At 35.8% G+C, this 27,200-nt stretch overlaps 1 protein-coding gene across 1 annotated transcript in view; it reads right to left on the reverse strand.

Annotated features, from left to right (window-relative positions):
* The window catches only part of LMTK2 (lemur tyrosine kinase 2), a 115,524-nt gene that overhangs the window by 48,923 nt on the left and 39,401 nt on the right, over window positions 1–27,200 (reverse strand). The window contains 5 exon segments of the mRNA XM_043989821.1: window positions 8,193–8,280; window positions 8,961–9,079; window positions 10,260–10,333; window positions 13,715–13,859; window positions 19,410–19,534. Coding sequence (XP_043845756.1) covers window positions 8,193–8,280; window positions 8,961–9,079; window positions 10,260–10,333; window positions 13,715–13,859; window positions 19,410–19,534 — 551 coding nt within the window.

Raw genomic sequence — 27,200 nt, forward strand, 5'->3', positions numbered from 1 at the left:
AGGTTTTTATTAGATCCTTAGCAGAGACAGAAAAATCAATATCTCATTATTAATGGTGATTTTTTAAAGCACTCGCAACTTAGGTCCATGTACAGCACAAATGCCTATAACTACTTAAGTATTTACAAAGAAAGTAGCTATTAATGTGAAAAAGAAGGTGGTGGAGAGAGAAGGAAAGCCCATTTGGTGGGAAATCCTTACTCTGAATTAGCTTACAAGTTAGGGCAATAGTTTTCTCTTGGACAAAAATCAAAACATACTAGAAACATTTTTATTACTCAATAGGCCAGGCTCACGAGATCATTTCATTTGTTTATTTCTTTATACTACCTTGGGTGTGTACTCACAGTCCAAACACTTGCGCTCTGTTAACAGTGAATTACTACAATGCAACCCAAGAGTTCTCCCTGCTGTCTCCTTCCCCTTAATAAATTTTAATATTTGTGGGAAGAACAATGGTCTCTGAAGGCTTGTTGTATTCATGCATGTCAATACTCAGGTTCAACAGTAGCAAAACATCTCAATCTTCATCCGTTTTGACTTCTTTGCTGCACAATACTACTGATGACCCTCTCTTCCTGAGATACTCTCTCCTCAATGGGTTTGCAACTGCAAACCCACGTTCTGGGTTCTCCTACAAGTCTGATTTTTTCTCAGGAAAATCATCACTTTCTAACTATGTGTGGGCATACCCTTCGGCTCAGGAAAGGCCCTCTTTCTCTCTCACCCCTCTCTTGGTGACCTCATCTGCTCCCATGGATTTACAGAGATGACTGCCCAACTACCCCAGTATCTCTTGAGCTTCGCTATTACAAATCATTCAACTGTCTACTGGACATTTTTAACTGGAAACAAAATGTCTAGAATAGAGCTCATTATTCCAAAACCACCTTCTTCCTAATTTCCCTCTTTCTGCTGATGAGACCCCTATTCTTCCAGTCACCTAAGTTAACCACCTTGGTGTATTCTTTGACTGCCCACTCTCTTTCCCCCCCTATACCTGCACAGCATTGCTCACATCCATCTCCTTCTACCAACTTACACAGTCACTACCCTAACTCAGTCTTTTATCACCTCTTGCCTGGACTACTGCAATAGACTCCTAACTGGTTTCCTTGCTTCGAGTTTCCCTCTACTACAATCTATCTTCCACAGCTACCTAAACAGACTAAAGTACAGGCCTGACCACATCACTCCTCTGCTGAACAAACTCCAATGGCTCCCTACTGCTTCTAGGATAAGATATAAATTCCTTTGGTTGCCATTTTGGTTCCAACCTACTTTTCTAGCCTTTACTCATTATTCCAGTCAAATTGGACTTCTTGCTGTTCCTCATATATGACATTACATATCCAGTTAGTGTCCAATACATACATGACTATCCCATTTACCTAGAATGCAATCCCTCCCCACTTCCCATCAGAAATGTTATTTTCCTTCCATACAGTACAAATATCACTTGTAGAAGTTTCCTGATCTTCCCAACTAGTAGAACTTCTTCCTTAGCCCCAAGCTAACATATTTTCCTATTTATTTTGTATATATTAATATGCACACGTTATCTTCCCCAAAAGCACGTGAGTTCCTTGAAAGCAGGGACAATTCTATTTTGTCTTTGTCTCCTTAGCACAGAATTGAACACATAGTAGGTGCTTAATAAACGTTTGTTGATTGATCCTATTTCAGCTAAAGAGTGCTCACTGCAATAGTAAATAATAATTTCAAAATAACTGGAAATGAGTAAAAATGAAAGCCAAACTCGACAGCACGGTTTGTATATATTTAGAAAACATGCTTAGTTAGTCTACACATACATACATACTTCGAGAAGCCAGAAGATATTGGTTTTATTCTTGGAGTCACAATTAGTGTGAGAGCAAGATATACTTAAACTTTTTGTTTACTCAGCTGTAAATCAGAAGTAGTATTTGGACTACTCATTTCACAGAGATGTTGTAAGAATCAATTAAATTTTGCATTTTCACTCGAACTATATTACTACCACTACTACCACCATCATCATCACTGTGGTATCAGGTATCTAGTGCTTTGGGGATTTTGAGAGTTTATAAGGTCATAATTTTGATAGTTTTATATACATAGATTTATATCCATATTTTTGATAGTTGTTAAAGAAATAAACAATATTACTTGGCTACATGAAAAGGCAAACAACATTTTGAAAAATATGGTTGCCAAAAGCATAGTATGTGTTAGGATTGCTGAAGGGTAAGATTCAGGACATCTTATTTTTATCAAGTTAATTGCACTTAGATTAAATGATCTCCCAATAAAATGAAAACCATAACAAAAGTTATTTAAATTTATTTTGAAGGGATCTCTTCACACCATGGAACTAAAGACATATTAATTCCTTCTAATACAGTTTTGGGCTTTTCCAAATATCTTATATTAGAACTTATGATATAGTAGTCATGTGACTTGTTTAGTAATTATCTCAAATATGACTCCAGAGTATCACACAACTCAGAGTATCACTTCCTTAAAGCAGCAGGAAAAATCCTGAACAAATTGTGCTCATCAATTCAATTTCCTTTGGAATGCACCATCTTCAAGACTGATATTAAAACATTTAAAACTCCATCAGGAAATTTAAATGAAAATATCAATCAACAAGCATTTGTTAAGTATCTACTAAATACTTCACGGGCATGCTACTGAGGTAACGGGAATCTAACAACAAAAGTTAAATTGTCTGCCCCTGAGGAGCTTACAATCTAGCACATATAAACACATATGTACATATAACATGCAGTGGGGGAAGGCTGCTAGCAGCTAAAGGGGTCAGAACAGTCTTCACATAGAAGGTGAAGCCTTAAAAGAAGCTAAAGATTCAAAGACACAGAGATGAGGAAGGACTGCATGGGGGGCAGCCAGTGAAAAGGAATGGAGACAGGAGTTGGGATGACTTGTGTGAGCCAATTTGGCTGGAATGAAGTATCCATAAAGAAGAACAAAGCAGGGAAAGTCAAATGGCTACATTGTAAAAAAGCTCTGAAGGTCAAACAAGAGTTTGTTCCTTAATCCTAGAGGTAATATAGAACCAGCTCATTTAATAAGTAGGGTAGTGAAGTGGTAAGACCTGTACTTTAGAAAAATCACTTTGGCAGACGTGTGGAAGATAAATTAGAGAGAGGGTGGATTCAGGAAGACCAATTAGGAGGCTATTGAAGTAGTCCAGCCAAGAAAGATGATGAGGGCTTGAACTAGGGTGGTGGCCCTTTAAGTGGAGAGAAAAGGATGGATGTGAGAGATGTTAAGAAGCTAGAAATAGGCAGAACTAACTGACTGGCTACGTGGGGTGAGGAAGAGGTCACAGTTGAGAATCATACTAAAGTTGTAAACCTAAGTAATTGGAAAGGTGGTAGATAGAATTCATGACAGAAATAGGAAGTTTGGAAGAGGGGTGCCAAATCATAGTGTTGCAGATGACTGCTTCCTTTTGTGTTCACTCTTCCAGACCCTAGTCAAAGGAAATTTTTAAACACAGAAAAGGCAGAACTGTGAAAAGAAATCAGACCCTACCTATGGTTTTAAATTCACTGCTATTTCAATTCTAAAAATGACAAAAGTTTTTCACATTTCTATTCAAATAAGATTTTTAAAAATTCTAAAAATCTGAATATTTTGGCTACCAAACTGTAACGATTGGAATAATGCCACCTGCTGGAGACTTACTGTAGAAGAGTTCCGCCCATGAAGCGAAGGTCTTTGAGGGCAAGACCAGGAGTCTTTTCTTTGGCGTCAGGAAGTGATGCGGGCTAGTGGGAGGAGGAAGGAAGAGACTGGCGCTCCGGCTCACACTCTTTCCTGAGGACGCTGGTGGAGAGGGGAGCTAGAAATGTGCTCTCCCTTTAATAGATAGGAATCTAGGGCTTTCTCTCTCTTTACCAAATTCTTATTCTCCTTAATAAATGCTTAAAAGTCTAACTCTTGCTAAAGCTTATAATTTATTGGCGACCACTCATTAGATATTTTAGACAGACTAGCTAGAATTTTAGCCCTTAACAAAACTTATAATTAAAGAACATCCAACCGCTTATTTTTTTCTGGCTTTGAAAGATCATGCATGAAATGTTTTGTTACCCTTAAAATTAGCATAAACCAAAGACTCATGGAATCCCAGGGCTGAAAAATCTCAGAAATCATCATATACCCAGCACGTTGTTATCCAGCCTTTGAACACCTCTCGTGAAGGGCAACCAACAAACTTATGGGACAAACCATTCCACTTTCAGTCAGCTCCAATTACAAGAAAATTTTCACTTATTATAAATCTAAATCTGCCTCTGTGTAACTTCTGTTTATTGATCTTACTTCTGACCTATGAGGCAAGGCAGAATAAATCTATCTAGCACCTATCTCCCAGGGTTGTTGTGAGGCTAAAAGAATTGGAAAATATTTGCAGAATGCTTTGCAAATTTTAAAGAGCAATACATAAACTAGTTGTTGTTGTTACTTTATTTACCTAATGTTGGTCCTACTTCTTTTTAAAAATAAGTTTCTATTGATAGTTTCTGTTTCTTACATCACCATAATTATCCCAAGTATCTCTCCACTTCCCCTTCCCTGAGAGTCATCCTTATATGACAAATATTTTTGAGAGGAAAAAACACAGCATAACTTTGATAATGTCCAAAACATGTGCAATAGGTGACACCTGTGGACCTCCCGCCTCTGCCAAGGGTTAGATTGAGGCTGTCTTCTAATATCTCTTCATTCAAGTCCCACTTGATAATTTCGTCACATTCACTTTTGATTTTTCTGGTGTGCAGTTGTTCTTTCTTCTTACACTGTTGTTTTCACTGTATATACTGTTTTCTTGGCTCTGCTTACTTCACTTGCATCAAGTCACATAGAACTTCCATGCTTCTCTGTATTCATCACATACATACTTTCTTATAGCACCATATTATTTCATTATATTCATGTGCTACAAATTGTTTATCCATCCCGCAGTTGATGGGCATCTGCTTTGATTACAATTCTTAGCTATCAGAAAAAGTGCTACTATGAATATTTTGGAGTATATGGGGACTTTCTTCTTATCTACAGCTTCCTTGAGATATAAGCCCAATAATGCAATCTCTGGTTCAGAGGGTATGGACATTTTAGTTACCTTATTAGCATAATTCCAAAATTTGGAATGGTTATGGAATGTCTTATCCTTCTACAACCCCTCCAACATTGACTGGTGCCCTTTTTGGGTCATTTTTGTCCTTTTGCAGGGTATGAGTTGAAACCTCCAGGCTTGTGTGACTTGCCTCTCTTATTATTAGTGATTTGGATTATTCTTTTATATGGTTGTGAATACTTTTTAGTTCCTTTGAGAAATATCTGTTCATATCCTTTGACCATTAGAACCAAGTCCTTATCAGAGAAATGTGATATACTGCTTTTTTTCCTACTTTAACTGGTTCCACTCTTAAATTCATCTGATATTAATTTTCTAATAGGCTTTTAACCCCTTGACAACTAGTGAAGCAAAGGCATAAAATTCATAAGTCAATCTGGATGTCTCTTATTAAAACAGACATCAACAACTTTGAGAAGCAATGAAGAAATTCTCTCTCAGATCTATGGAGAAGATAATAACTTATGACTAAACAAGCAATTGAGAGGATTATAAAAGATAAAGTGAGCTATTTTGATCATATAAAATTTAAAAGGTTTTGCACAGGCAAATCTAATATAGTTAAAATTAGAAGGAAAACAAGTAATTGGGAAAAATATTTGTAGAAGGTATCTAGGATAAAAGTCCAAACAGAGGACATTTTCCAGGATAAAAATCCAAGCTATAAAGGGAATTGGTCCAAATGTATGATTAAAAGCCATTCCTGATAGATAAATGGTCAAAGGATACGAACATGCAGTTTTCAAAGGAAGCAATCTCAAACTATCAACAATATGAAAAAGTACTTCAAATCACTAATAATTAGAGAAATGCAAATTAAAGGAACTCTGAGGCTCTGCCTAACACTCAGATAAACAAAGATAACAAATGAGGAAATAAAAGTTGGAGGGTCTGTGGGAAAAGAGACACATTAATGCATGGTCAATGGAGCTGTGAATTGGTCCAGTCATTCTGGAAAGTAATTTGGAACCATGCCCCAAAAGTTATTGAACTGTGCATACCCTTTGACCCAGCAATACCACTACCAGGACTATGCCTCAAAGAGGTCAAATAAAGATGAAGAGTACCTATATGTACAACAATATTTTTTGCAGCTCTTTTTGTAGTAGCCCCAAACTGGAAACTAAGGAAGTGCCCGTTTAATGGAGAAAGGCCAAACAAATTATGTATATGAATCTAATAGAATATTATTTTATCATAAGAAATGGTAGAATAGGGGCAGCTAGGTGGTGCAGTGGATAAAGCACCAGCCCTGGATTCAGGAGGGCTTGAGTTCAAATTTGGCCTCAGACACTTGACACTTACTAGCTGTGTGATCCTGGACAAGTCACTTAACCCTCGCTGCCCTGCAAAAAAGAAGAAGAAGAAGAAGAAGAAGAAGAAGAAGAAGAAGAAGAAGAAGAAGAAGAAGAAGAAGAAGAAGAAGAAGAAGAAGAAGAAGAAGAAGAAGAAGGAAAAGGAAAAAAAGAAATGGTAGAATGGACAATTTCTGAGGAAACTGGGAAGACCACTATGAACTGATGTGACATAAAGTGAGCAGAAACAGGAGAACTATTTATATAATAACAATTAACACTGTAAAGAAAAGACAACTCTGAGAGACTTTAGAACACTGATCAATACAATGATAAACTATGAAGTCAGAGAAGCAAAGATCAAACAGGCTACCCACCTCCTGCCAGAGGTAATAGACTCAAAATGCATGAGACATACATTTCTGGACATGGCTAATGTGGGAATTTGCTTCACTGAACTATACATATGTGTTAATGAAGATTTTCTTTTTCTTTTCTTGTTCAATGGAGCTGGGTGGTACAAATAATACTGAAGGAAATAATAAAAAAGGAATAAATAACAAAGGCTTGTAAAAATATATATTTGTTTAAATATGGGCATGTTTTATAGGCAAAGGTCATGGTAACAAGATGGAACACAGTTCTCACTCCTTAATTTTTTTGTGTATCTATAAAACTGAGAATTATGGATGAATTAACCCTATGTGACATTTAAGAGGGAGAGCAGCACTTCTATTTAAAAAGTCACAAGTTGCTTAGTACTCTACTGGAATGTTAAATCATGTGTCGAAGATGCATTTGGATGAGGACCAGAACCTGATGGATGTAAGAGATTTTTTTTCCAGTTTTTTTATTTTTTTATTTTTTGGGGGGGAGAAGGTTGGGACATAAGAGATTTTAATATGGGGATAGAATCAGGATTATAAATCATGTGTATGGGAACTCAATGGTGAACATAGCAAAGAAAAATAATTGAGGAGTTAGGCATTGTCCAATAACCGACTGTTTGCAGGACTGGTTAATGTTAAGGCTTATGTACATAAGTAGTAGTCACTGATAGGTTGGAAATCTGTCCTTTGTAAAGGAATTGGATTTAAATGTTAAAGTTACTGGATCTGACTGAAAACTGAGACAGGGAATCACAAGGAAAGAAGAGAAGTTAACTGAACAAATCTATTATGTAGGAGGGAAGAAGTTTTATATCCTTTCAGCTTTACTGAGCTGCCTAATAGTATATTAAATACTCAGGAAAAAAAAAAAAAAGGTTCTATGACAGGAAGTGAACCAGTCATTGGTAGAGGAAAAGATAAGAGCAACTATAACTGTTTGTGGGAGGTTAGTGTTAATGGATACTTAACAGTGTCACATTACCACAGTTATCCATAAAGTTGAATTGGGCTTTTGAGCTTGGGCTCATCCATTTCTTTGGTAGGCTTACACAATGAGTGGAAGATCAAGGTGTTTATTACATCATAAAGTACCCAAGTTATTCTTTGACCTTACAGTCCAGGAGGGAAATACAAAAGCTAACAGGATATTCCTCCTTCAGTGGGAATATGTAAATGATCACTTCCCAGAAATACCTATTTGTGATTTTTTAATATATTACCAGCAAAAGCACCTGAAATTGAAGCAAGAGATTGAGGTAGAACTGGTATTTGGCCCCCATATTCACATATTTCATAAGCCTTTCAAATAAAATCTTCTAAAAATATGAACTTAAATTCTCTCCTGAAACTTACCATGTCACACAACTCAAACACCAGAAGATACGGGATTGCTTCCACACATCGTCCAACACACTGAAGAATATTTGGATGCTGAAGAATACTACATTTAAAAAACAAAAAAACCCTCAAATCAATGTTCACTACTAAGCATGCCAATAAAACTTCCACAAGCTTTTATCCCAATTTTTTTGGGGGTACTGAATCAAATGTAAATATTGCAATATGTTAAGGACTTGTAATTTCAGATATGTGGGAATTCTCTCTACCTATAGACTGCAATGTTTTATAAATCACTATCCTAGAACATTCTATATCAAATTTAAACAGAAATAGCAAACTAAATATGACTAGATAAATATGTTACTTCTGATTAGGAGAAAGTGATTTATAATTTATACACAGCTTCTTAATAAATAAAGTAATTGCCACTGCAGAGAGAACATTTCCATATTTCATTGGATTTTTTAAATTAAGGGTAGTCATACAAATTTTCATAGAAAGGTTCAATTTTGAGCCATGCTTATTATAGTGCCAGTCTCCACTAGCAAATTTAATTATAGAATTCTAATTCAATATTTAATAGCGCTAAGATCTTTTTAGGGAAAATAATTTCAATGTTTTGCCCCAGTCTATGAAAATTTCTTTGAATAGTATTTCCCACAAAAGATACCATAATTATATAAAAAAAGACAAAGAAAAGTGTCTTCAACATTAAAAAAAACAAAAAACTTCATTCAACAGAACATATTTACATCATTGAACAATTTAAAGTTTACTTACTAGTATGGCTCTCCATTTTTCAAAAATTTATCTTGCTCCTTTGCACTTGCACTGGCTTTTAACTCCTTCACTACTACTCTTGCTACGCTAGTCCCTGTGTAAATCTCCCCAAGCAGAACCTGGAAACAAAGAACAATTCCTTATAATAAAGCCCATCAAACTAGAACAGGAAGTTTCATTTCCTGATTAAAATCAACTGAAATATGGGGGGAAATAATATGTGAAGACAAATAGTCCTTTCTTTTCCATTTCTAAACCACCACAGAAAAGTCCTTTTTTTTTTTTTTACCAGAAAGAAACAAATGATTCTAACATGCATACAGATAAATACCTTTTCTATTAAGCAAAATATAACTTATCAGTTAATAGGTCAGTTTACAGGGATATTTAAAAATTTTTTTGGTCAAAAGCATTTTACCTTGATAGGCTTATGTTAGTTTCCTTTGTTACATTTAAATAATGCAAAGGATCAGAGATTTTATTTGTCTGGGTCTACTATGTCCTCTATGTTTTATAAATTACTATTACTATGACCAAAAGATAATACCCATTGTCCAACCTAGTGTTGACATGTCTCTCCAAATTTTGCTAGACTGATCCTAACAGTCACTAGAATGTACCCCAAACGTTTCTAATTGGGAGAGGTCTGCTAGATCTTATTCTCTAATGACATAGGCCTTAAAGATCTCAGGCTTAAATCTAGGTAGCCACAAGATAACAGACTAGGGTTTTAGAAGGGGCAAGTAATTATAAAGGGATAAAAATACTCATATCCTGGGTACAAATAAATAGCAAAACTTTATACATATATTCTAACTTTAAAATAATTACCACATTCCAGAAATAGTATATCTTTATTTTGTACCTAAAACTATACATTGAATATCTTTTTTAGAGTAACACAAATTAAAAGTCCTTAATATAAACAGGAACATAAAAAATTTGCTTAATTGAATTTTACAAAACATTAAAGAAATATAGAATTAACAGAAGTGATTTAAGAAAAATAAATATGGGTTAAAAAACACTACAAGGTAAAGTATGAAAAATGGCAGAAGTAATCTAGAGTATAGTAACTAAGGTAAAAGTGATAATATAAATTAAATAGTTAATGTGGCTTTGGTCCAAAATGTTTTCTTTTTAAATGTATTTAAATTATTTCACTTGCTGGTTGAATAAACTAGTAATCTGTCCTGTAGAATATGACACTTAATGGGAATTCTACATGATGAAGGACATAGATCAATCAGTCATAAAACCAAAATTTCACTACTAAAGCTTCAGAAAATAAATTTTTACCTTTCCAAACCAGCCATTTCCAATTTCCTGGATATAGTTTAGACTCTGGCGTGCAACTTGAGACTTCAATCCTTCTGTTACAGGGGAAAAAAATACACCCCCCCCCCATCACATTAAAAAAATTTAAAGGTCACCAGAATTTAAGTAACAAAGTCATCAAATATATATCAAAAATTTTTCTTTGAACTTGTCAAATATCAATAAATATGAATGTTTCTATTACAAAGATGAGAAAGAATATTGTGAATCTACTTATGTACAACTTAGGAGAATCTCCCAGAGAGAAAACTCCCTCTATCAATAAAGATCTATACCTACTTTTCAACTTATATTCTTACTGAGCTGCCCAGGACACTCATAGGTCAAGTAATTTGCCTAGAGTCGCAAAGCCAATGTGAGGTGAGACTTGAACCCAGTTGACTATCCACTACATCATTAGGTCACTCTTGAATTTTATTTTATTTTACTTTTTTTTTAGTGAGGCAATTGGAGTTAAGTGACTTGCCCAGGGTCACACAGCTAGTAAGTGTTAAGTGTCTGAGGCCAGATTTGAACTCAGGCACTCCTGACTCCAGGGCCAGTGCTCTATCCACTGCGCCACCTAGCTGCCCCTACTCTTGAATTTTAATAGAAAAACAACAACAACAAAACAACTAACACCTAAAAGAGATTTAGCAAACAAAGTTTGCTAATTAGTTTTTTTACATATATTGAGAAAATGTTTACAGGAATACTAAGCGCCATATAATCGTATACATCATACACATGTGTGCGCATGCGCATGAAAGTGCATGTGTAATTGGAGTTAACTGATTTGCCCAGGGTCACACAGCTAGTAAATGTCTGAGTCTGGATTTGAACTCAGGTCCTTCTAACTCAAGGGCTCATGCCACTGTGCCACCTAGCTGCCTCTAAATATACTTTAGATGTAGCTCTCCAATTTTATGCATTATCTCTTCTAATATCAACTTAATTTAATAAGTAAGTTATACTAAACATTTTTTGCTCCATTAATGAATGTATAAGGATTTGTATATTAAAATGTCATTCATTATATATTTAATACAAACACATGGGGCACTGTAGCACATTTGTGATAGTAAACTTACATAATTGCAATGGGATTTTTTTTTCCTAACTATTTGTTACATCAATTTATTCTATGGGGGTTACTAAGACCTAAGGAGTAAAAGGTGCAATTAATGATATGCTCTTCCAACCATACAATCACTCAGTTCTCATAGCTGATTTATAACATACAGTAAATGAGTAGGATCCAACCAAACAGATTCCAAAATGTTTACTGTGAGATATCAAGCTTACTGACAAATCTACTCACTTCCTATGGTTCACTGAAGGGCAATACCAATTCAACAAATTCAATAAACATTTATTAATTAATTACCTACTATACAAGGCATCACTATAGGTGGTGAAGACACAAAAAACCCCACCCTCCCCAAAAAAGAAAAGCAAGAGAGTACCTTCCTGATCTTAATTATTTTTTAACTATTATAAGTAAAAACAATGGTGAGATTTTCCAAAGCAAAAAGGTGGCTGTTTTTTAAACAAAGTAATAAAATATCTGACCTATGTGATTCCCAGAGAAAGGGATACAGAGAATCTTATCAAAGGGATATGGTTTCAGGGCTGATATATGGTGACAGAAAGAAGAATTAATAAAGAGTATGGGGACATTGTAGTAAAACCATTTAAAAGCTTAGGGAACCGGGCAGCTAGGTGGCGCAGTGGATAAAGCACTGGCCCTGGATTCAGGAGTACCTGAGTTCAAATCCAGTCTCAGACACTTGACGCTTACTAGCTGTGTGACCCTGGGCAAGTCACTTAACCCCCATTGCCCTGCAAAAAAAAAAAAAAAAGCTTACGGAAAGAAGAAAGGATGCAATGATCCAAAGAGAACAGAACCCAAAATAACAAAGCACAACTCAGCTGTAAGAAATTCAGTAAGGGGCTGAGTGCCTACAATTATGAGAAAGGTTGATCAAACATTTTCTAGGGGTAGAACCTAGAACCTACCCAATACTGGCTGAATTAACAGGTCAGAAGACCACAAGAGTCCTAACCTAAAACTAAAGGAACAGACCCCAAAAGGAAATGTCCTTTTTTTTTTTGGCATCGCAATGGGGGTTAAGTGACTTGCCCAAGGCCACACAGCTAGAGTCAAGTGCCTGAGGCCGCATTTGAATTCAGGTCCTCCAGAATCCAGGGCCAGTGCTTTCTTTATCCACTGTGCCACCTAGCTATCCCCTAATGACCTAATTTTATAAAGATTAAGAGGGCAGCTTAGGGGCAGTCACACTAGCTGTGTGACCCTGGGCAAGTCACTTAACCCCAATTGCCTCACCAAAAAAACCCAAACAAACAACAACAAAAACAACAACCAAAATAAGTAAGATGGAAGCTTAGACCTGGGAGATAGAAGAAATAACATGGGCTATTAAGTACTGGAAGGTGGAGCACTGAACTCCTCTCAAAGCTTTTCTTTAAAGGGGTCTGGGATTTGAACTTTCTAGGTAACTCTCCAGCGGCTTTCATTAGCAGCTCTGCTTGATTTGGACTCCAAGAAATATTATGCCCCTGTAGCAGGTACCCCTGGTGCCTGCCCCTGCTCTAACTGTTTAACTTCCTTTTGTGTGTTTCTACCCTCCAGTAGACTGGAAGTGCCCTGAGAATAGGGACTTTCTTTTTTTGTATTTGTCTCCCCAGTGCTGACGCTTAATAAGTGTTTACTAAATTGAATTTATTGAACAGTGAATCCAAAGGTCTGGGGTTAGATGATGGAACTGAGTTTATGAACTGGAAAGGAAAATGTTTTATGCTTTAATGTGTTCAAGTGGTTAACATGTGACTATGTTTGCAAATTACTCTTATTGTCTGTGTTTTCATATTAAAACACAGCAAACATCAATCATATACTTTAACCATTCATGCTAAGAGAAAAAGGGTGGGAGGACTGATTTCCATTTTGTGGAGGAGCCCAGGTTAGTCAGCCACACTCATTCTTTCATTCTTAGCTCTGATCCTGACTTCTCAACTTCAAAACCATGCCCTCCACTGGATACCTTCATTCCCACCCCTAAGTTTTAGCTCCCTTTTGTGTGCTATCTTCCATCATTAGAATGTAAGCTCTCCCCCCCCCCCAAAGTAGAGATCACCAAGTGCTAACTGCCTTCTATGAACAGAAGTCACATTCTCCTAATAATAAAGTTCTCCTCTTTGGTCCCTGAACAGAAAGGTTAACTCAATGCAAAGAATAGTCTTTGGAAGGTAGAAAAGATAAAAAGAATAAAGATTATAAAATAATTATCACCTCCAATTTTCACTGGTTAGTAGTAAGGCTTCCACTAATGATAAAAGTTTCTTATTCTTTAGATTTCATTCAGAATAATGAGTGAAACTTAACATTAGGACAACAACTTGACCAGTAATATTACCTGAAGAAGGATGAAACTGGGATGGAACTGGTAAAGAAATATTTGGTACTGAAAGTGTAAAAACTTCTGCAGGGGATTGAACAGAGGGTGTATCTTCTGCTGGTGGTGTAAAATCTATTTCATCATCAAAATTATCTTCAAACTCCTAAAAAAAGTTGGGACAGAAGAAAAGAAACATATCAATTATGTTGATTTCTTAATAAGAAATATTTCAACTATTCACAGCTAAGAAATGGACAGAAAGGCAGCATGGCAAAGTGGTCCTATCTTGGAGGTCAAAAGAAGTCCAGGCTCTGACCCATGTTAGCTGTGTGACCAAGAGCAAGTGACTTAACCTTTTAGTACATAAGACAACTCTACCAGAGTGAGATATAAAGTTGTTGCTAATCTGTTCTAGTGGATAGAATTTGTATCCTGGGAGTTCTCTGAACTAATGGATTCACTTAAGGAAAAACAAAAACAAAAACACAAGACCAAACTACTCTGAGAAAATTATACATTTGACCATAACTTGGATTTCCTTAAATAAAACTTTTATATAATCTTATGTAGCAGAGGACTTCTGATTTCTCTTCCTACCGTGTGGGTCTATGAAGCAAATGCCAACCAAATAAACAGAAGACTATGCCTGGGCACTGAAAGGTGTATGGACCCTCAGCTAATCTGTCAGATGCAGGACTCAAATAGAGATTCTCAACTTTAAATCTGGTGGCATTTGATGCAATGTTCCATTACCATTATCCTAAGCTTTGCAAAGGTGTCTTCTCATATCTCCTCTTTGAGGAGAAACATATTTATAATTTCGCAACATCTGGTTTTGATTGGTTTTGCCTAGTTGATTTCTAAGGTTCTTTCCAGGTCTAAAATAGTTAAAATTCCTATGTACTATATTTGTTACAAATAATTTAATAAAGCATAGATCATAATATAATGAGAATCAGAGAAATTTTTAAAAGATGGCCTCTTCATTTTTCAGATGAGTAAAGAGACCAAGAGAGATCAAGCAATTTGCCTAATGTTATAAAACGTCTTAGTAAAACTGGAATTTTAACTGGGGTCTCCTGAAGATCCCAGACTGAATGCTATTTCCACTACAAAATGCTGCCACACCTTAAACAAATATTAATGTAACTAACACAATCTCAGGTGTTGAAAACTAGCCAATAGTGAGCTTAGACCTAAAAAGGTACACAAAGTTACTTATACTATCCATCTTTATTATAAGTTCTAAATGACTAACTATATTCCATGGGAAAACAGGCTGTTCCTGACAGAGCTCAATAAACTCCAGACACATTAAAACTTATTGCACAAACCACTATCACTACTTATATAAGACTCCTTGCACACTAATCACAATGAGATGGGAACTGTCAGGAAAAAAGATATGAAACAAAAAATATTTGAGGAAAAGCTTTCTGATTATGCTATAGTTAAATCAAACTCTTAAAAAGACCAAATAGATAAGCAGAATACCCATTTCGCTAGTGAATCAAAAGGCTTGGAGCAACATTAAGCAAGAAAGGAAAAAAGAAAGGGGGGCAGCTAAATGGCGCAGTGGATAAGCACCGGCCCTGGATTCAGGAGTACCTGAGTTCAAATCCAGCCTCAGACACTTACTAGCTGTGTGACCCTGGGCAAGTCACTTAACCCCAATTGCCTCACCAAAAAGAAAGAAAGAAAGAAAGAAAGAAAGAAAGAAAGAAAGAAAGAAAGAAAGAAAGAACCCTAACATTTATATAGTATGTACTTTGTGCCAAGTGCTGTGTTAAGCACTTTACAAATATTACCTTATTTGATCTTCACAACTGTAGGAGGTAGGTGTAGGTACCTTTATTTTACAGATGAGGCAACTGAAGCCAAGAAAGGTGAAATGAAGACTATATTGGAGTACTGACCACAGTTAAAAGTCAGAATTTAGTGATGACTCCAAATGACCAGATTTCTATTACAGAATTATTTACTTAGACAAGAACTCAGATAACCAATTGATTTTCTTATAAAAAGAAAATTATCAAAATAAGAGAATAAGATAAAAAAATCACAACAAACCCAGAAAAAATAAAAATTATCTGAATCCACTAAATGCTCAGCTATCTGCCAACAAAACTGAGAATTCAAAAGGAGGCTTTAAAAAAAAGAGGAACCCCCCCCCCTTAAACAAACAGAACAATAAATAGAGATTTCAATCAAATTTCAGACAGGGAAACTGAATTAACTATAAAACCAAAAAACTAAAGGAAAACAAAAACAAAGCTTGGTCGAGACAGATTTGCAGAAGAGTTCTCTCAAACTTTTGAGAGAACAATGAATATCTATACACAAAAATTATTCTCAAAATTTGTGAAGGAAAAGATTCAGTCAACATTCAGACATATATAGTTCAAACACCTAGCATAACATTATGGACCACATTATTAATGAATACTGATTTAAATTTTAAAAATAAAAATTGGCCCAAAAAGCTATAATAATTTGTCAAAAAAAATAATTCAATATGATTAGGTTCAATTTATACTAGATATGCAAGGATGGTTCAATGTAAGACAAACAATTAGGATAATATTATTAATTAATATTATTAAAAATAAAAATAAAACAAACCAGGGGCGGCTAGGTGGCGCAGTGGATAAAGCACTGGCCTTGGATTCAGGAGGACCTGAGTTCAAATCCAGCTTCAGACACTTGACACTTACTAGCTGTGTGACCCTGGGCAAGTCATTTAACCCCAACTGCCCTACCAAAAAAAAAAAAAAAAGAAAAGAAAAGGGAAAAATAAAACCAAACCACATGATTATATCACTTGATGGCAAAAAGGCCTTTGACAAAGCACAATACTTATTTTTTCCTAAAAATCCCTTTTTTTCTGAGGCAATTGGGGTTAAGTGACTTGCCCAGGGTCACACAGCTAGTAAGTGTTAAGTGTCTGAGGTCGGATTTGAACTCAGGTCCTCCTGACTCCAGGGGTGGTGCTCTATCCACTGCGCCATCTAGCTGCCCCCTATTGCTTGTTTATTAAAAATTTACTTCCTGGGGCAGCTAGATGGCGCAGTGGATAGAGCACCACCCCTGGAGTCAGGAGGACCTGAGTTCAAATCCGACCTCAGACACTTAACACTTACTAGCTGTGTGACCCTGGGCAAGTCACTTAACCCCAATTGCCTCACTAAAAAAAAAATTTTTTAAAAAAAAAGCAATAGAGGAAATTACAAAAGGTAAGATGGATAACACTGTATACATGGAAGTTAAAAGGTTTTGCATGGAAAAAACAAATGCAAGTAGAACAAGAAGAGAAGTAATAAACCAAGGGGAAAAAAAATCTTTCTGTGGATTATTTATGATAAGAGTAACATACAAGGGGCAGCTAGATAGCACAGTGGATAAAGCATGGGTCCTGGATTCAGGAGGACCTGAGTTCAAATCCAGTCTCAGACACTTGACACTTACTAGCTGTGTGACCCTGGGCAAGTCACTTAACCCTCATTGCCCTGCCAAAAAAACAAAAAAAAAGAAAAAAAAAGTAACATACAAGATATAAAGACAACTAAAAGAAATACATAAGGCCAAAAGACATTCTTCTCATTAGAAGGATATGAACAGTTCTCAAAAGAAGAACTGAAAGCTATTAACAACCCTATAAAAATAATAAGAGAAATGCAAATCAAAACTCTGATGTATCACTTCATGCTTAGAAAACTGTCAAAGATAAAAAGATGACAAGAATAGTCAATGTAGATGGGGCTGTGGAAGATGGATATATTGTTGGTAGAGTTGTGAACCACTGTTGAAAGCAATTTTGACCTATTCAAAGGAGGAGGTAAATGATCCAAAGTCCTTATATATACCAAAATATTTATAATGAAACCTTTTGCAGTCCAGCAAAGAACTGAAAACAAAATGTAAAAACAAGATTTGGTATATGAAAGTGATGGAATATTACTATACATAAGACAGGATAAATAAAGATAAATAAGAGTTATAAAACAAAATGATACAAAGTACAGTAAATAGAACTAGGAATAAAATATACATAATGACAACAGTGAAAATAGAAAAAACAACAAAACAGTTGAAAATATTTTGAAATTATAATGGCCAAGTTTGGCCCTAAAGGAGAGATAATGTCATATAATGATATGTTGTTGAGTTTTGCTGAATTGTTCCCCCCTTTTTTCTCCTTGGTTATGAGTATCATATCACCTTCAGCTATCAGAAGGTAAGTAAAATATATTGGGAAATATACGTTACATAAAAGCAAGATATTAATAAAAATTTACTTTAAAATACTGACATTGTACAGACATAGATTTTCTCTCCAAATATAGATGATTATATAGTGCATATAGCACTATATAATCCAAGGAAGCTTGGTCACTAAATTATTGAAATTAATTTTAGTGTGTTGATACCAATATCCTACTCACTGAACAAAATAAAATATTTAAAAGACAAATAAAATCATCACTGTTGGTGTTTCTTTTCCCTCTTTATTATAATTGTTTTACTTTTCCACCAGTAACACTAAACCTTCCTCTTGTAACAACAAAAGGAGGTTACCAAAACAAACTGGCAAAATGATGACATTCTAACAGCATGTACAACACTTCACTACCCAGGTAGTCACCCCACCTCTGTGCTCCCAAGAGGGAAACATGTTTGGTAGGATCCTTTTCCTAGAGTCTTGCTCTCTCCCTACTCTGTAAGGCTTGAATCCCAGAGATAAACAGACAGTTGGTGATTTTCTTGTGCCACTGGACTGGTGCAAAGTAGCAGCTGCAGAGAAGTTCATATAAATGAAAAACGTCCATTCAATGGACACAGATGGTTTTGATTACAAGACTGCTTTTATACATCAAAGCAAGAAAATACTTGCTTATAAAGATTTTATAGTCTTCAAACTAGTAGTCCTTAGTCTTTCTGTGGCAGTACTAATATATAGTTAGGCTATTATTACTGTTAATATATGGATATTAGCCACAAGTAACACTGAATTAAGTGAAGTTTTCCACATGATAAATAAACATAAAATAACCAATAAAATCCAGGGAATGACTTCTGGAAATATTTCCTTTTTAAAAAGCAAAGCTTTATGGCTAAGGTTTCCAACCAATCTCTTTACCTTTCTTTCTCATTTGTGAAATGAATTATTTGAATTATACAATTTTTAATGACCTTATGACCTAACATGAGATCTCAAAGCTTAAGTCAATTGCTACCACTATATTCCATTCTCAGTAGAATTCCTCTCTAATAATATTTATATATTTTCCTGGCAACTTCTCTCCTGAGGGAGAGCAAGGCTTCTGAAAATCTTTTGAAGTTACACAAAGAAGTTATCTAGCCCAACCTTTAACTGAAAGATGAATGTTCTCTAAAAATATCTCCAAATGATCAACTACTCTGAAATGAAAAATAGCTCATTTTCAAAAGTTTGCAGACATCTGTTCCATAGCAATCTTAACTAACACAAATTTACTAGCCAAAAAAAATCTTATGGGCTTTTTCCCTTTGTTTGAAAAGGAATGTGTCCTCCCCCACAAGAAACAAATTAAATGAACACGGTTTCTCTACTTGCATGGCAAAAATTTAGATTCATTATGGTGACTACTGTCAAAAATGCTTCATATATTTAAATGCCATAATAGAGTTATTTCCAGAGGACCGTTTAAAAGGTTTCTATTTTTTTAATGCTCACCTTAAAGTCTATTTCTTGATCTTTACAGCAGGATACACAGTTCACAATCAGCACTACCAATGTCAGTAAACTGCATACTGATAGAACCACAAAAAGTAAGGACACTTCTGCAGCAGCTGCTTCCCCTAAAAAGAAAGAGGCAAGTACTCTTAAAAACAAATGCATTCAAAATTCAGTTTTAATCACTGAATCAATACACATGCCCCCCCCCCTGGCATAAACTGGATCAAATATTAAATAAATGCTGTCTAAATGCTTAGAATGAAGACATGGACAATTTAAGATTCTCATCCATCTGTCTTTGAGCAACGAGTGAGTTATTTGAATGATAACTTATTTGAACATTTTGGGGGAGTGGGGTATATTGGTGGATACTATTTTCTCTAAATACAGCATTTTTCCTTATTAGTCTAATACCATTCAATAACAGTGCAGCTAATATATCTGTGGTGAAATCACAGTAGATTAAAAAAAAACAATTGTATTGTTATGCTCCATCCAAGTTGTGATCAGGCAAATTTTGCTGTAGACTTATTAGTTCATTCAAGAAAAACCAGGGTATGTCTACAACAAACAAAAACCACTAAATTCCCACCAATAGTAACTCCATGAACCTGGAGTTTTCCCCCACCCTAGTCTAGGTCTGTTTTCTCTTTGTAAAATGAAGAGATTTTATCTGGAAAAAAATTTATAGCAGGAAAGTGGGTGTCTTTCAACTGGAGAATAGCTGAACAAATTGTGCTATATGATATATGGAATACTGATACACCATAAGAAATGACAGGAAGAAATCAAGAGAAACTTAGAAAGACTTATGCACTTTAAAACAAAGTAAGTAGAGGGGCAGCTAGGTGGCGCAGTGGATAGAGCACCGGCCCTGGAGTCAGGAGTACCTGAGTTCAAATCCGGCCTCAGACACTTAACACTTACTAGCTGTGTGGCCCTGGGCAAGTTACTTAACCCCAATTGCTCACTAAAAAAACAAAACAAAAAAACAAACAAACAAAACAAAATAAGTAGAACCAGAACAATTTACATAATGAACACAATAATGTAAAAGAAAACAACGCTAAAAGACTTAAGAGTTCTGGATAGTCTAGTGACCAATTGTGAATTCAGAGACAGAGAGTAGAGGGTAGAGCATGGTCTTGACTCTTGTCAAAGGTGTAATGAACAGAAAACAGGAAGACAAATGAGGCGTTCACTTTAAAACATGCTCAATGTGTTCTTTTGCTTAACTATATTTCTCTACTAGGAAGAGTTCTTTGGGGAAGGTGAGTTACTGAGGAGTTGACAGCAAAGTTTTTTTAAAAAGTGTAAATGACAATTTAAAATAAAATAAAACAAAGAGGTTGGACTAGATGATTTCTATAGTGCTTCCAGTCCTAACACTATAATTCTTGTATGAACAAAACCTATCTGTGGATAGTAATATAGTAACAAATGTTCAAATGAATTCTCACAAAACTATTTTGGCTAATAGTAGAACTTATATCTGTGCTATAAAATGTGTTGCAAAAATCTATGTTAATTGATGAATGTCAAGTATATCAAAGTACATTCTTCTTGGCAGTGCTGTTAAGTACTTAGCAGTAAAAGACAAATGAAAAAAATCAATATATTTAAAGATGAATAAGATTTTAGAATTACTTTCAATTGCTCATTCTGTTATTTTGATTTTAACTCTAATTTAGGTTACTGTGAGCCTTTGAACTCTCTTCTTTTCCTAATTCAGTCTCTGCATATGTGTCAAACTGATATTCCTAAAACACAGATCTGATGATGGGGTGACACTCTGCCCCAACCTTGATCAACTCAAAAATCTGCATGGTTCTCTATTGTTTTTAGGATAAAATTCAAAACCCTCAGACTGGAATTTAAAGTCTACCATATCCTGATTCCAGGATACCTTTCCAATTTTATTTCACATTACTCACCTTCATATACTCTCTACTCTAGGCAAACTAGCCTGCTAGTTATTCCCTATACATAACATTCCACCTTCCATCTCTGCCTTTGTAGAAGGAGGTCCCAAGTGATCCTCACCTCTCAATCACAGAATACCTAGCTTCCTTCAAAGCACAAATCAGGTGACATCTGCTACAGAAGACCGTTTCTTCTTTTTGGGGCAACGAGGGTTAAGTGACTTGCCCAGGGTCATAAAGCTAGCAAGTGTCAAGTGTCTGAGGCTGCATTTGAACTCAGGCCTTCCCGAATACAGGACTGATGCTTTATCCACTGTACCACCTGGCTGCCTTCACAAGACCTTTTCTAATCTCACCCCTCAATTACTAAAACACATCCTATATTTATCTTAATCTGTAAAATTTTGTATATAGCTTGTATTTACTAGTGTGTTCCTGGCATGTAAGCTCCTCTAGGAAAGTGATTGTTTTCTTTTTATTTTTGTAGCTCTAGCACCTACCACAGTGCCCTGCAAATATTCAATACTTAAATGGTTCTAAAATGTCATCCGTTAGGAAGACCAGAACCTATCCATATCTGCCTGTCCTATATGACTTGACCATGTCTTCCTATAAGTTCACCAAAGTGGTCCATCCAACATGATAGAGCCCTTCCTGTTTTCTCTCAGTATCAGAAGGTGTTGGTACACTCTGGCTGCACAGTTGTTTTCTTGCACCCTTGCAACATGACAATCAGCACATCTCTTCTAATCATATATTTCCTTGAAGATATCTTTTACTCTGGTTCTTCTGTGATGTTCCTTATTGATATGTAAAGTGAGCTCACAAACATTATGTGACTCTCCACTGACCTCTGTGTGATGCTCATTTTTAATTCATCAGAAACCATTATATTCTATGTTTCATTGCCACATAGCAAGACTGGCAGAATGATGCTATTTAAAAGATGGCCTTGGAATCTGTGGGAAGCCTAGAGCCATTAAAGGAACTTTGCTAGGTGATTCTTTGGAATCAGGAAGACCTGTATTCAAAACCTACTTTATTACTAGCTGTGTGACCTGGGTCCAGTCACTTAATCTCTCTAACCTCTGTTTTCTCATCTGTAAAATGAGAATATTTTTAGCACCTACCTTACATGTAAGGTGATATGAAGGTCAAATGAAATAATATGTAAAGTGCTTTGGAAACTTTAAAGTGCTAAGATAAATTCTAACTATTATTATTTGCGATTTCTCAAAAGCAATCCACCCTGCTCTCTCTGTTCAACATTAGACTCAACTTACTCATTTGTGCTGTATATAGATGCTACTGGATTAGATCTATAAGATGTCCATGCAAATGGATGTTGTAACCTGGGTAGTAGATACTTTTCATTCATTTGGTCTTTCCTGAGTAGATGGTCAGATCAAATTCTTGATCTTCCAAGAAGCTCTGCAACATTCTGAGTACTGATGATATTTAAAGAACATCATCCACAAATAGGAATCTATAGAGAATCTCTCTTCAAGTTGGACTGGATTTCCCACCTAAGACACATTTTTGGTGAGTACACATCTCCTTGTTTTATGCTTCACCTGAATAGTTACTTCTGTTGTTCTCTCTTTGGAGTAATCTTAAATGATTTGATGTATGGATGGGAGACATCTGTTGGAAGACAGCCTAGTTTTGTTATACTGAATCAGATACTTTTTCATAATCAACAATAAGGACATTTGGATCTTATATCCCCAACATCTTTCAGTCAGTTCCAAAATAGCAAAGATATGGTCCATTGTTTAATATTGTTTGTGAAAGCCTAATATTACACACTAATATACTCTCTGAAGATTCTCTCATGTACAGATGACTCTCAGAAATCATTTATATAGAAGGGAGAACAGGTGTATAGGTTGATAGTTATTGATGCTTTTTCTCAGTTGTCCTTTGGAGGAAGTGGGGCAATAAGGCCCAAGATTCCGTCCATGTCTTTATATCTACCTCACTTTCAGATACCTTGCCTATCAATTCTTCAATGCACAAACAGTTGTGATGCTTCTGGCAGGCTTCCCTCTCCATACAGATCTAAGCCAGATCTTTCCCTGTCTGTGTTCTATTTAGTTTTACTTGTACCTTCCCTACAAGCACATCTGGAACTATGATGGTCCAAGTATCTCCGTTCTTTTTTTTCAAATTAATAAAACCACCTAAATAAACCTAAACAATAAAACTGAAGCCTATTACTATTCCTCCTTGGTTGGTTGGTATTCTTAGCCTCCATATTCCACAGACTAGTGATGCTAAAATACTTTTACTCTTAAAAAAATCTTCCAATGGTCAAGTATTTTAATATTACACTCTACTTATAAAGACTGACTGGCCTTTTTATTTTATTTTTTACATTTAATAAAAGGAGGTTTATTTAACAATAGCAGTGAAAAGATATTCAGCAACCTAAGTGGCTAGGTGGATGGATTTGGAGTCAGAAGACCTGACTGAATCCTGCATTCAGATACTTTCTAGCTGTGTGACTCTGGACAAGTCACTTGGCCTCTTGTTGCTTCAGTTTCCTCACCTGTATAATGGGAATGATAATAAAACCTTCTTTTTGATGTTAGTATGAGTATCAAATGAGACAGTATTTGCTCTTTTTGTGGTGACAAGGAATTGGAAATTTGAGGAGATGCCCATCAATTGGGGAATGGCTGAACAAGTTGTGGTATATGAATGTAATGGAATACTATTGTGCTGTAAGAAACGATGAGCAGGAGAAGTTCAGAGAAACCTGGAAGGACTTACATGAACTGATACTGAGTGAGATGAGCAGAACCAGGAGAACACTGCACACAGTATCAACAACATTGTGTCATTGTGTGTTGATCAACTGTGATAGATTTGACTCTTCTCAGCAATACAATGGTCCAAGATTGTTTCAAAAGACTCATGATGGAAAATGCTCTCCAAATCCAGAAAAGAAAAAAAAAAACCACTATGGAATCTAGATGCAGATTGAACCATACTATTTCTAATTTTTTTTTTTTTTGCAGGGCAATGGGGGTTAAGTGACTTGCCCAGGGTCACATAGCTAGTAAGGGTCAAGTGTCTGAGGCTGGATTTGAACTCAGGTCCTCCCTTAATCCAGGGCCAGTACTTTATCCACTGCACCACCTAGCTGCCCCATTTTTCTTTTTTGAGGTTTTTCCTTTTTGCTCCAATTCTTCTTTCACAGCATGACTAATGCAAAAATATGTTTAATGTGATTGTACATATATAACCTATATCAGATTGCTTGCTGTCTTGGGGAGGGAGAAAAATTTGAAACTAGAAACCTTATAAAAACAAATGTTGAAAACTATCTCTACATGTAACTGGAAAATAATACTTTTATGAAAAAAAGACAGTATTTGCAAAGCATTCTGTAAATCTAAAAGTATTATATAAATGCTACCTATTATTGTTTTGTAATTATTATTTTTATAGCAAGAATAAGTCATGGATTTAGTTGTGCACTGAACCTGCCTTTTTTTTTTTTAAGTGAGGCAATTGGGGTTAAGTGACTTGCCCAGGGACACACAGTTAGTAAGTGTTAAGTGTCTGAGGCCGGATTTGAACTCAGGTCCTCCTGACTCCAGGGCCGGTGCTCTATCCACTGCGCCACCTAGCTGCCCCCAAACCAGCCTTTTTAAACAGGGATATGATCATTTGTTTTGTGGTCAGAGGACCTAGGTTCAAACCCTGGCTCTGTTATTTGCTACTTGTGTGACTGGGTAAATAGCTTAACTTCTCCAGGCCGCAGTTTACTCATGTATAAAATGAGGTAGCTAGATTAGTCTGCTTTAGAAGGTATCCCAATCTGAATCTATGATTCTATAAAACTAAGTAACACTAACTTAAGATCAGCTGAATAATGATGCTACTATCTGAATCAGTTAAGGATACAAGATCAATGCTTTTATTATCTAGCCTTTGTATGTATTTGTATCACAACACTAAAATGTTGTTTAGCCTTCCCTTACTCAGATTTCCACAGTGTATGGAAAGAAATATTAATTCAGTTTTTGAAAAGGATTCTATAAATTACTGAATAAAAATATGATAACCTGTAATAGTGGCACATTACTACACTTTTTAAAAAATTTAAGAGTATTTTTCTCTTGAAAAGCTCAAAATAATGAAAACTCAAAGTGACTTTACAAGATAAGGAAGTATAAACTTTTATAAAATAAAGAAATCAAACCAAGATGGATAGTATCTTGCCCATCTAGGTAGGATGAACAGTAAACATGGGTTTTGCATTGCCTACAAAAGGAAAGAAATTCTAGGCATAAAATACTGTAACAAAAAACAACCTCCTTCCTACTATTCAACATGGGGACTTACCCATGTCTAGTAGTGTCCTTGATTGTAAATATAATGAAACCATTCAGACCAATCATTTCTCTTTGATTCAATTCAGCAAACCATAATTAAACTCTTACTATAGTGTATGACACCATGTTAGGTATTTGGGATACAAAGATGAAAAGCAAAAGTGCCTCCCTTCACAGACTTTACAGTCAACTTTTTTAAGGGGACTGGGAAGCAATTTGACCTGTTATTTAATTGGTAATTCATTCTCTAACAAATTCATCTTGCCTCTTCCTTTCTCAGTCTGTTATGATGAACTGGTAGCTGTCGAAGTATATACCATACTCCTACCCCAACCCTGAATTCACAGGTCTTTCATCCCTACTGACCTCAACCTTACCCCCTCTTAAGTCCCACTCCAGCTATGCTTTCACCTTCACCAGTACCCTTTGGAGACCCCTCCTCTGACTCTGCATAGTTTTAGAAGACTAATTCCACTTATTCAAACTCTCAGAGACATGACTCCTCCCAGATAATACTGAAACCCTAGTCACTCACTGCAGCATGGGCATTTTTCTCTCCTAATGGTCTTGGAAGGAAAATTGGAATACATTTAGCTTTACACTGCCACTTCTAAACTTTCCCTGGACTCCATTACTCAGCAACCTCTCCTCCTACATTCAAATGTATCACTTAATCAAGATGCTAGATGCCTACTAGCAGCTATAGCTGGTGCAGCAGATAGTATGCTGGACCTGGAGTGAGAAAGACAGTAATTCCAAACCAGCCTGATACGTTACTAGCTGTGTGGCCCTAGGCAAGTCACTTAATTTTTGTCTGCAACTATAAAATGGGGAGAACAATAGCACCTACATAGCAGGATTTCTGTGGGGATCAGATTAGAAAATATTTGTAAATGATGGGTGTTGAAGAGATGTGGGAAAAGTGGGACACTAATGCACTATTGGTGGAGCTGTGAACTGATCCAACCATTCTGGAAAGGAATTTGGAACTATGCCCAAGAGGCTATAAAACTGCATACCTTCTGATCCAGCAATACCATTGCTAGGTCTACACACACACACACACACACACACACACACACACTTTACACCTGTATTTTTTAAAAGGGGGGGACCTATTTGTACAAAAACATTTATAGCACCTCTTTTTGTGCTGCCTAAGAATTGGAAATCAAAGGGATGCCCATTAATTGGGGAAATGGCTAAACAAGCTATGGTATATGATTCGGATAGAATACTATTGCAAGCAGGATGATTTCAGAAAAACCAGGAAAGACTTACATGAACTGATGCAAAGTAAAGAACCCATAGAACGTAGCACACATTAACAGCAATACTGTACAATGAAGAAATGTGAATAACTTCGCTATTCTCAGACCCAAGACAATCCCAAAGGACTAATGATGAAGTATACTACCCACCTCCAGAGAAAGAACTGGTATTGTTTGAATATAGAATGAAGCATGCTATTTTTCACTTTCTTTCATTCTTTTTCTTTTGTCTTTTTGTATAAAATGACT

This window comes from Dromiciops gliroides, chromosome 1 (assembly GCF_019393635.1).
Source record: "Dromiciops gliroides isolate mDroGli1 chromosome 1, mDroGli1.pri, whole genome shotgun sequence".
Classification (NCBI taxonomy): Eukaryota; Metazoa; Chordata; class Mammalia; order Microbiotheria; family Microbiotheriidae; genus Dromiciops; species Dromiciops gliroides.